General features: G+C 33.2%; 1 protein-coding gene across 1 annotated transcript in view; it reads right to left on the bottom strand.

Moving 5' to 3' along the window:
- Positions 1 to 12,067, bottom strand: part of SEC63 (SEC63 homolog, protein translocation regulator) — an 87,285-nt gene that overhangs the window by 35,830 nt on the left and 39,388 nt on the right. The window contains exons 3-8 of the mRNA XM_036766405.1: positions 10,456 to 10,570; positions 8,758 to 8,870; positions 4,132 to 4,193; positions 3,510 to 3,568; positions 1,922 to 1,972; positions 1,252 to 1,360 (exon numbers count right to left, since the gene is read on the bottom strand). Coding sequence (XP_036622300.1) covers positions 1,252 to 1,360; positions 1,922 to 1,972; positions 3,510 to 3,568; positions 4,132 to 4,193; positions 8,758 to 8,870; positions 10,456 to 10,570 — 509 coding nt within the window. The remainder of the gene's footprint in view (positions 1 to 1,251; positions 1,361 to 1,921; positions 1,973 to 3,509; positions 3,569 to 4,131; positions 4,194 to 8,757; positions 8,871 to 10,455; positions 10,571 to 12,067) is intronic.

Here is a 12,067-nt window from a genome sequence, read left to right as displayed (position 1 = left end):
TGAAGGCAAAAGCCAAAAGTATCCAAAATTTTAACCTATATCAACCTAGGTAATATGGCACCATGGGTTCATTGTGTATTGTCTGGTTGAAGAAGAAATCCCTTTTAGCAGCTCTTAAGTACCATTGATTTTGAAGTTACTGAAATACTGCTACTGAAATGTTAAATACAATAATAAAATAATGCCCTGGAAATGTCAGGCTCCTGGAACAAACCAGAAATGCTATTACACTACTGTCAACAACCTCTTACATCTATCTTATTATAAGCATGCAATACCTTCAAAAAGAAATGTAAAAAACTTGAGATTCGCTTACATCTTAGTCACATGTGCCTAATATCCATCTGGGAAATTATAGCCTTTCCAATTTCTAAGGAAAATGATTCAAGAACCAAGAACATAATTATAGGTAAGTCCAAGATAAGTCTGAAAACCTGTCTGGCATTTTTGATTTTTAAAAGATACATATTAATGAAATATAACATACATGCAAAATGTTGTGAATTTGAAATATTTTTGTGGTTCTGCTAAAGAATGAATTTCTCATTCTGCAAAACGACATATACACAAAAGTGAGCAGAAGATACAGGAAAACAGATAAGAACTTATTGGAGCTGTCCAGAAGTGTAATAGGAGATAGCGCCTCAGGATTATCACTGAAGGTCTTCAAGCAGACTCCTAACTGGTTAGGGAGTTAGACTAAAAAATCTAAGGCCCCCTTCAAACTCTAATACTCAACAGTTCTAGAATGCTGCATGTTATGAATAAAATTTATAAAGAAAAATAGCTTTGCAGCACAGAAATGTATGTTTAATAAAGTATCTAAGAGCAGGAGAAAAAAGGACAGTCACCTTCTTAAGCCCAAATACAGTCTAGCAGTTTTCTTCCAATACGCTGAATATCAAGGATCCTTTTACATTTATTAAGACGAAACCATAATCTAGTTTTTAGCATCAAATTTCAGATGCAAAAAACCAAATGAATAAATAATGCAAATACTTAAGTTGAGAAATGTGAAGTATATTAGCATCCTCTCGTAACTTCAGTAATTTAAGAGAAACTATTTAGAATAGTCTTGATATTGGAAATTAGAATTTCTCTAGTACAAGCATTTTTCTAACACAGTTAACAAACATAAAATTGCATTAACTAAATATAAAATGCTACAGGATTTGTAGATCTTTAAGTACAGAAAAGGATGTAACCTAAACTACAAAACTAATGACAGAACATCACATCTGCTTCACTCACGTTTCATATCCATGTTTCGAGTTTTATACACAAAATATGTGTAGATTTGAGTTGTGCGGATTAAGATCTGGTCTCCACTATAGCGTATTGATCTATACCACCAAGAGCCCTAAGACATAAATAAAATAATATGAAAAACCAAACTGACAGCAACAATTCTTTTCTTGGATAAAAACTCCAAAATGAAAACTGTATTTTAAAAAAAGTTAATTTTATGATTTTCTAAGAGTCAACATTCCCATCCCCTTCCCCTAATGTCTCTAAGCCAACCAATAATAAGTAAAATTTGGCATAAATACCAGTTTATGCCAGATCAACAATTAGCTGATGCTGACATTAGACTGAGTTAAACCTAAATCTCTTCTGTGTTTATCAATTAATTAATACATCAATGTTTAAGTTTCAGCTAGAATTTAGGACAAGAGCATAAGATAAGAGTGTCCTAAATAAAATTCTGGACCAAAAGTTTAAGCAGAACAACAATATGTTCAAGAGGTTAACTTTAATATTAACCAACTGAAAAGTAACTTTAGACAAAATGTGAAAGAAAATAAGGTTTCTAACTTTTAGGCTCAAATATTTAAAAACATCCTTTATTATGGAAATTCACAAATATTCCACCCTAAATTTAGTACTAAAAACATAAAAAATTCCCATTTAAAATTCTTACCACAACAACTGGAAGGATAACCATAAATGCCAACCCATACACAAGCAAAACCTGGGGAGAGAAAAAGGGGAAAAAGAGTTACCTACATCATGAAGAATATATGAATTATCATAAATGACACATTCTATGAACAAGGTTAGGAAAAAAGAAATATACAGTAAGAGACATTGTCAAGATCTACCATCAACTGCTAATTTTTTTAGCAGTACAGAAGAAACCTCTATATAAACTACTGAAATGTTCATTTCAATATCGTATATGTTTAATTGTTGGCATTTGACTCTCACCCAGTAGGTCCTGGATTCCTGGCCTTGGCCTCTTAAATGCCTTGTCTTGTCTGGCTACATTTCTAACCTATCATAGCTCTGAATTTTAAAACTGTGTGATCCTTAAATCTTGTCTTGTGTTATTCTAGATTCCTAACCTAGTGCTTCCCCTTATTTCTACTAACCATCTATAGATCCTGCCTGGCAAGCACTGCCATGTTCCATGCCAAAGCATGACAAATATGCCTATGGTAAATTAATAAGACTGCAGTGGCCAGTTACAATGCTTCTTGCAGATCTGTTGTTTGGCCATAAAACAAGATAATATTTAATAAATAAGTACAGACATGTTCAACTGAAAATATTTTTAAACCATCTTATATGAATCAAAGCAGGCTAGTAAGTAAAAATGTTTATCAGACATAGGATGAAGATTTAGGACCTCATGAATCATCTAGTCCAAGCCCCTTATTTTACAGATAAGGAAACTGAAGATGAAAAAGTTAAACGATTTACAGAGGGTTTTCACAGAGGTAGTTAATTAGTATGGATGGAATTTAAAACCATGGCCTCGTATTCCAAATCCACTGCTAGTCATTTTTAACCATGCTGCCTTTCATCTCCTATATCTGATCAAGAAATAAAGCAATTCCCAAGGTTTTTTTGGAGTTCCAATAACATTACTACTTATTCTGACACCTTATTTCTTCCTTAAGTGTCATTGGAACATATTTTAAATTCGGGTAATTTAAATCCAACAAGGTAGGGGTAAAACATGTAAGAAAGGCTGGCAATCAGTGGGTTAGAAGTTATTCTCAAATTTTTCAAAAGGAACTACCACCCACTTTAGATTTTATGAGTACTTTGAGCATTTCTGCTACCATAGTGCACTCTCCCTCCCCAGCAGCAATAAAAATGGAACAGTTCCCTCATTCATTATCTTGAGTTATACAATATATAACAAAGAATAGGTGCTTGTTGTTCAGTCTTTTTTCAGTTGTGTCCAACTCTTTGGGATGCCATTTGTGATTTTCCTGGCGGTGTTCTCTGGAGTCATTTACCGTTTCCTTCTCCAGGCCATTGTACATATGAGGAAACTGAGGCAAACAGGGTTAAGTGATTTGCCCAGAGTCACACAGCTAGTAAATGTCTGAGATTTGAACTCAGGTAAATGAATCTTTCTGTCTCCAGGCCCAGCACTCCATCTACTACAACATCTAGCTGCCCCAACAAGAACAGGGCAATACACTAAACTTATGTCTAGCAGTCTCATATCATACACAACCATCATATTTCTGAAGCCTTTAACTGAGAAAACTTACCAAAATTGAGTTTTTCTGATCCACAATCCAAGCTGGCAAAGCAATTCCAAAACTTGTGGCTAAAAGGATAAAAACATCCACGTTTCTAAAAGGAATTTCAATTTATCATACAAGGCTTTATTTAGGAGACAAAAAAAGTAAAAGTACTAGAGAGTGTACCAAATTTATGATTCTCAATTTTACAAGGCAATAATCTACAGATTTTAATGGAGAATGCAGGACTGAAATAACTTCTTGCTAAAGAACTCCAAAAAGATTTTTTTCTATTTTTAGACTTGAATTTTTATAATAATTTAAATAGAAAAAAAATTGAATCTTCAACCACTTTTTATAAGTTAGCTTGAAGTGATTTAACAATTACATTGACTATTATATTTATTTCTTGATTGTATTTTTTACTGGAAATTTTCTGGGCCTGACTCTTCAAGCTAGTTTCTTGGATAAAGGGAAAAATGTATTTAATGGACACATACTTTACATAGGATATGTGTTACACTCAAGCTTTTGAAATATTCATGTTTAACTCTCTTACCTTTTAAAAAAGCAAAGATATGCGTTCTAATCTAGTGATAAATTTTGCAATACCCATCCCAATAACACTGGAAATTTTAAAATCCATTACCTTGTGGCCCATCTGGATTTCCATATTCTTCCCAATTTTTCCGAGATTCTTCATCAGTTAAACTAGCATTAAAAAAAAATTCAGAAATCAGAAAGATATGCTAACGTTAACAAATACTCACAGATAATGTCACCTTGCATTTCCAAGATGTACTCCTTAAAAATCAGAATTGGAACCAGGAGAACATTATACACAACCACAGACATATTGATTCTGTGATGACTAACTGATAGACTTGGCTCTCTTCAGCAATACAAGGCTCAAGGACAGCTCCAAAAGACTCATGATGGAAAAAGTGAGCTACATCCAGAGAAAAAACTGTGGCGTCTGAATGCAGACTGAGGCAAACTATTTGCTCTCTTTTTGTTTTCCTCTTTTTTTTTTTTGGTTTTGTTCCTTCTTTCTCATGATTCATTCCACTGGTCATAATTCTTCTTTGCAACTTGACTATTGTGTAAATAAGTTTAACGAAAAGGTCAATGTAGAATCTATATTGGACTGCATGCTGTCTTGGGGGGCAGGGAGGAGGGGAGGGAAAGGAAGAAAATTTGAAACTCAAGAACATGTAAAACTAAGTGTTGTAAACTAAAAATAAAAAAATCTAATTAAAATTTTTAAAAAAAGAAAAAATCAGAATTGGGCAAATGCAAACTAATGATTCCATGAGACATCAAGAATCAATCAAAGAAAATCAAAAGAATGAAAAAAAATACAAGAAAACATGACATATCTCATTGGAAAAACAACTGGCCTGGAAAATAGACTCGGAAGAGATAATTTAAGAATTACTGGGATTTCCTGAAAGTCATGATCAAGGAAAAAAAAAAAAAAAAGCCTGGACAACATTTTTTAAGTATGCTCCTATCTGTATCAAGACTCCATCAGTTCTTTCTCTGTGGGTGGATGGCATTTTTCATCATAAGTCCTTCAGAGTGTCTTGGATCATTGTATTGCTGAGAATAGCCAAGTCATTCACAGTTGTTCATCTTATTGCTGTTACAAGTTTACAATGTTCTCCTGATTCTACTCATTTCACTTTGCATCAGTTCATGTAAGTCTTTCCAGGTTTTTCTGAGAGCATCTTGCTTGTCATTTCTTATGGCACAATAATATCTATCATATACCACAGCTTGTTCGACCGTTCCCCAATTGATGGGCAACACCTCAATTTCCAATTCTTAGCACTGTTAAAAGAGCTGTTTTAAATACTTCTATATTTTTCCCTTTTTTAAAAAAAATCTCTTCGGGATACATACCTAGCACTAGTATTACTGGATCAAAAGATATGCACAGTTTTATAGCCCTTTGGGCATAGTTCCAAATTGCTCTCCAGAATGTCTGGATTAGTTCACAACTTCACCAATAGTGTACTAGTGTCCCAGTTTTCCCACATCCTCTCCAACATTTATCATTTTCCTTTTCTGTCATATTAGCCAATCTAACAGGTGCAAAGTGGTACCTCAGAGTTGTTTTAATTTGCATTTCTTTTTAATCAATAGTGATTCAGAGAATTTTTTCCCATGACTATAGATAGCTTTAATTTCTTCATGTGAAAACTGCCTTTTCATATCCTTTGAGCATTTATCAATTAGGGAATGACTTATATTTTCATAAATTTGAATCAATTCTCTATATATTTGAGAAACGAGGCCTTTATTGGAAATACCTGATGTAAAAATTGTTTCCCAGCTTTCTGTTTTCCTTCTAGGTTGCATTGGGTTATTTTTTTAATGAAAGCTAAAAATTGTCCTTCAGTGTAATTGGGGAAAAATATTATTAAAAAATATAAAAAATAAAAAATGCTGGGGAAACTGGAAATCAGTATAGAAGAAAGTAGGTTTACTTATTACATTTTAAATTAATTAAATTACATCAATAAACATTTATTAAATGTATGTTACATGCCAGGCTAAACAGATCACATACCTTTCATAGCTATGGGCAGGATACACCTATGAGGGCACAATGACAGAAGACTGGATCTCCTCCTCATCTTGCCAAGACTAGAGTAAAGCTACCACTCTGACCCCACTACTGGTGAGCATCGGAGTTCTGACCTGTTCCATTTCCAACCTGAGCCAGTTTATTCAGCCTTAAGCAGCCCCTTCTTCCTGGGGGCTTACCATATCGGTGCCAGACTTAGTAAAGACACGCACGCAGCTTTAGTTTATTGCAGCTGAAAGCTCCCAAATTCAAATAATTCACCAGTCTCAGTCTCCCCAAAGATATCAATAAAAATTATTTTAAAAAAGAAAAGGTGGTATAAATCTCAAAGAATTATTTAAGCTAGCTATTTTTAGAGCAGACTAAGAGAAGTGTACATATCAGTTTGAAGGATTTGAGTGAAACAAAAGCATTCCTTAATAGTCACTGAATAAAAACACAAAAGTAGCAAGGTTTTGATAATAAAATTTTCTTGGAAATCAATCTGCAAAAGTATCTTGTTGATGACAATGAAAAATACTAAAATTACAAAACTATTTAAATCATAATTTACAAAGTTTTTGAAATATAAGAATACAAATCAAACTAATCATTTATGTAAAAAAGTTTCATTACTCTACCCTATACCCTAACCTCTTGTTTACATCTTTACTATATACCCCTAAGCTATAGAAGGGGAAAAACTGGCTTAACAGCAGATTCAATGTATACAGCAGTTTTCTAGTTATACAAACAATCATATGTTCAACACCCTAAGAAATCATCAAAAGGACTCTGAAAGTCCTATACTTCTCTACTCTGGAACTCACTATAAGAAAAGCTGTAAGAGAATGGGAACACAGCTGTCCTATTTTCTATACTATCGCTGAACATTATAACTGACTGAGCTATTATGGCAATAATAAGCAAAGGATTAAAATACTATCATCTTGTTTTTGCACAAAAGACCTAATTAGACTTAAGTTTGTCAACTGTGACCTGTCATTCAGCATCTAACTTCAATCTGCAAGTAAAGTACTTCTCCATGGACCTTTTCCCAGTTATAGTTATTTAGAGCTTCAAGTATATAGTGGAAGGGGGGAAGGGTGAGAAGAGAAGTAAGGACATGGGAAAATCTTGTTTTGTTTTTAGGAGTAGAACTGTGGAGAGAGAACTGCAGAGAACGGAAAACACCACTTTGCAGGTATGTTTTCAAAAAGTCACTTAAGGGTTCAAGTAACAGTGACTTTGAATGGTACCACTGGTAGCCCTAAGAACACAGGGCAAATTATCCCATTTTCTGAGCTGTGCCATTCACAGTACAGCAAGTAATCTGCAAAGACTCATGGATATTAAATTATTTCCATCACAGCAACTTCCTGGAGTAGAAGCTGCCAGCATCTAGTATGCATGAATCAAACTCTCTTCAAAATTCTTTTCTCTAGGCCATAACTATTTAATAGATAAGTGAATACGCATAAGAATAAGACAGAATATGAGCTTCTGGCAATTCTATCATGTCTATCCAGTCTCGACAGTCCCTATCAATCACTGAACTCACTTTAATAACAAAGAGAAATAGATCCTTTGTTTTCAGAAAAAATTTGGGAAGAGAAGGAAAAATGGAGATCACAGTATACAAACAATCTACTAATCCTCACCACTGTTACTTAACTATCAGATTACTGAAGGGGTCTTTTTCAAAGGGGAAGAGATGAAAGAAAGAGATCACAGTAGGGCAAGGTTTCTTAATATGGGTGTCTGAACTTTTAAGAAAACATCCTGGTAACTCTCAGTATAATTGATTTCCTCTTGTAATTTTAGGTATTTTATTTTATGCATTTAAAAACAGTATTCTGAGAAGGAATGCAGAGGTTTTTGCAGGTTGCCACAGAGGTTCATGGGGGAAAAAAGTTAAGAATCTCTGCAAATGAAAAGGTACCACATATGAAATTATCCTGCTGTATTAGCAAATGTATGCAGGAACCAGTTGCCAACAAATACAACTTAATACCATAGTGGAAAAGATTAACATATATTCAACACCTGTACTGAACCATTCTAGTTTAGGCAATGCAGGAAAATCAAATTAGAAGTTTTGAAAGATTAAGAAAATACTGATGAGATGAATACCCAAAATACCCACATACAACAGCAGGTAAAAAAGGAGTAAGTTATCATAGTAAGGACAACAAAGTGTGAGACTAAATATAAAAGACTAAACAGAAAATCAGACAGAACTTCTAAAGGAAGAAAAACAAAGAAAATGTACATATACATACACACACACACACAACACACACACACTCTACATGTACATAGATAAAAAAATAAGCCAGAATGACATGTTAGAAAGAAGACACTGAACCTACAGGGCAGAAGGGAAGGAAGAGAAGAAAAGAAATGGAGAGAGGGAGGGGCCTAACACTTCAAAAAAAGCTTGCTTCACATGTCATTTTACTCACATAATCACTCAATAATTCATTCATATGACAAAAATACTTGTCAATATGTAAACTGAAGTTACTTGAAATCAAGATGTAATTAGCCCTTTAGCCTCAACATGAGAACTCAACATTTAATTAATAAGAAAAGTAGTAACCAAAGAAGAGCTTTAATTTTCCTATTTTAAGTAAAAAGTAAACTTTTACCACTACATTAAAATGTTTAATACATATTAGAGAATGTGAACAAGATACTTACGCAGCATAGGCCTTTGCTATCCTCATGAACATAACTTCATCTCCTCCTTTATCTGGATGATATTTCAGTGACAGTAAACGATATTGTTTCTTAATTTCTGCTACTGTTGCCCCCTAAGAGAAAAAAAAAACCTTAGTACTAAGTGAGATTGCACTAGACAACCCACCATATTACATAACTTAAAATGCATACAGCAATGAACTAAGAAAAAAAATTTATCACTTGTAGAATCCATAATTGACATTCCATAAAATAAAATATTACACTCAAATATCAACATCATGGAAGTGTTTTAGAGTAAATTAAAGTTTTTAGCTAAAAGAGTCAAGTGAAATAGTTTAATTTTCAACATAAAGATTAGAAGACTTATTCAGTTCCATTTATTTGCAAAATTTCTTTGATCAACAATGTCTCAACTAATAATTATCATTAAAACTTTTCTTTATGCTTTTACTTTAGAGTAATAAATTTCCAAGAAGTTACCATGCTCACTTAAAATTTTTTTCACTTATTTCTAAAGTACTTAAAGATCAATTAATAGAACCTGAAAATTTCTTCTGCGTAACAATACAAGGTACATTTCATAGTATGCAATCCAAATACTATTATAAAAACATGTTTTGCAGGCTCAGCCCATCCCACATAGCAGTTTTTCTGTGCTGAAGTATGGGGTAAGTGGGAGGAACTGGGAGGAAAGAGGAAAGAAATTAAGTCCTGTCTGTGCCACCAAGAGACCTTGGACAAGTCTCAATTTGAAGGAGGCCATAAGGCCTCCATAAGATAAGGTAGCCAAACTAGACCACCTTTCAGGTCTCTTTCCATTCTAAAATGCTAAGCACACTCTAAAAGAAATTTCCCATTGTTCATCAATCTGAAAACAGCATCTCACATAGGAGAGGAAGTGGGGAAGAATATCATAGGTGACTTTTAAGTTTTCCCCTACATTTTCCACTATCAATTCTAAGCAATCTTAGCCTTCAATCAACTTTGGATTTGTCCAACTACTTGTTGCAAATAACATCACTGAGTCACGGTCCTAATCATAAGACCGTGATCGAACCGTAGATGGAATGCCCTACTGACTCACCCCCACTTCTTAGAATTCCTAGTTTCCAACAAACTCAGCTACAGCACCTCTTTCTACACGAAGCATTTCCTGATTCCTCTCTTGGTACCTTCTTCCCTCCTCCAAAAAAGTTAACTTGCATTTATTTCTATGTATTTTGAATATACTTACATATATACATGTTCTCTCCTCTAACAGGAATGATTCCTGACAGTAGGAATGGTTTTTTGTATCCCCAACACTTAGATCATAATAGGTGCTTAATAAATGTTTGCTGACTAATCTGTATTGTTCACTTTAGGTTTAGGTCTCTTCCAGCTCTATATCTATGATTTTAGGAACTTAGACACGTATGCAACTCGGACTCTTTGATTCTGTTCATTTAACCAGCTTCACAGATATTTGTTTAGGAAAAACTTCTGCCTACTTAAGTATTTTACCAGCTCACCAAATTCTCAGCAACAGAATGACTAAACAAATAGTAAAAATTAATCCTGATGAAAATATCCTGAAAAAAGTTGCATTTCTAAACTTTTATTTGCCCACTATCTGATTTCTATTAGGACTTGGACCTACACTAATTTTCATGGGTTTATTAAAGTAATGTGCATTACACAAAAATCACTACTTACAGGATCCAAATTTAAGACTTCATAAGGGTTGTATTCTTGATACTCTCTGTCTGTTTTGGAAACTTTGTATGCAAGGAATAAAAACAATGCCCACCCTGCAAGCAGAATTATTTTCCTGTTTGGGGGGAAAAAAATGAGTATGATATAAACAAATTTATATTTTGATTTGTCTGAAAACTGCAAGAAAAAAAACAGGATGATCAAAACAACAAACATAAAATCTGATTCAGTTCAACAAAATTATGCTATAACACTTAAACTCAATGGCTACAATTATTATTTAATAGGTTAATCAATTTACTAATTACTGGACCTTTTAATGGAAATAAAAACAAGGGACACACTTAGGTTTGGAGGTTTGTACTGTAAACTTGGAAAACTTAACATAATAGTTCCACATTGAGTATTGAGACAAGGAACTACTGGAAGCCAACTTAAGCAGCCTTCAGGGTCTTTCCTAAAATTTAGTTCACAAATTAGTTCTCTGGGATTTCCCACATTTGGTCCCTGAATTAAGAATGGAGAAAAAGGCAAACTAGGGACTATAATGATTATTTTTTTTTATTTCAAAAACTATTCTAGGATTAAAGAAACATAAAGGTTCATGATGGCTTTTCAGCTATCTAAGCTAGCATCAGCATCTACCTTTTCTCTGAATCTAAACAGCTTTTAAGTTTTACTTTCATTTAAAGTCAATCAGAAATTGTTTAGCGTTCTCAGTAAAGTAAGTAAGAGACAAAATTATACTCAAGAGGTTTAAAATATCAAGTATCAATTTAAATACCAACAGGAGCAGAACAGGAGAACAAAAATGATTTACCTAAATATCTCATCACACTCTTCATTAAACCACATATTTGAAAGCCTAGAGTTAAAATGCAGCCATAACAACAATTTTAAACTATTCATTAAAAAGATTAAATCTACCTTTTATTTTATATAAATATATTTTGATAAATATCTGAGGACTAAAATAAACAAAGTTAATCCTACAAATAGTGAGAAAAACCACTTTTAAGTTTTTTGTGGGGTTTGAGTTTTGTTGTAGTTTTCTTACTGTTAACACAGGACTGTTTGGCAAACAAAGGAAGGCACTTTACAACTGCGAAAGACATTTCCCTATCTTTTCACACATTTAAAAGAAAATAAAAATTTAGCCAAATCTATCCAAATTAAAATACCTCAAGGTACTAAAATCAGAATATTTCATTTAAGCATCTATTTAGCTTTTTTTTTTTTAAAAAAAAAAAAGTCTAAGATATCAAGCTGTAATGCTGCCCCAAGATCTGATCATCACCATCACATTACTTCTTTGAAAACTACTACTGCTAGAGTAATAGTGCTAGAAATTTATTTTAAAAGGCTTACTTAAATGCATCAATAATAACACAAACAAAGATGAGGAAAAATTTGGCTGTCTCCTTCACCTCTTTCACTCATAAATGTGGGGATTTTCCAAGGTTCTATTCTCAATGCTCTTTTCTTTCTAACTTGTTACATATACTTTTAAACTTCTATACATATATTTCTAATCTAATCTTCAATCTTTTATTTCTAATTGCTTCCTAGACATCTCTACCTCAATACCTTGTCACATCAACTCAATTTATCC

This window comes from Trichosurus vulpecula, chromosome 7 (genome assembly GCF_011100635.1).
Source record: "Trichosurus vulpecula isolate mTriVul1 chromosome 7, mTriVul1.pri, whole genome shotgun sequence".
Lineage (NCBI taxonomy): Eukaryota > Metazoa > Chordata > Mammalia > Diprotodontia > Phalangeridae > Trichosurus > Trichosurus vulpecula.
This window is presented reverse-complemented; position numbering and strand designations above follow the sequence as displayed.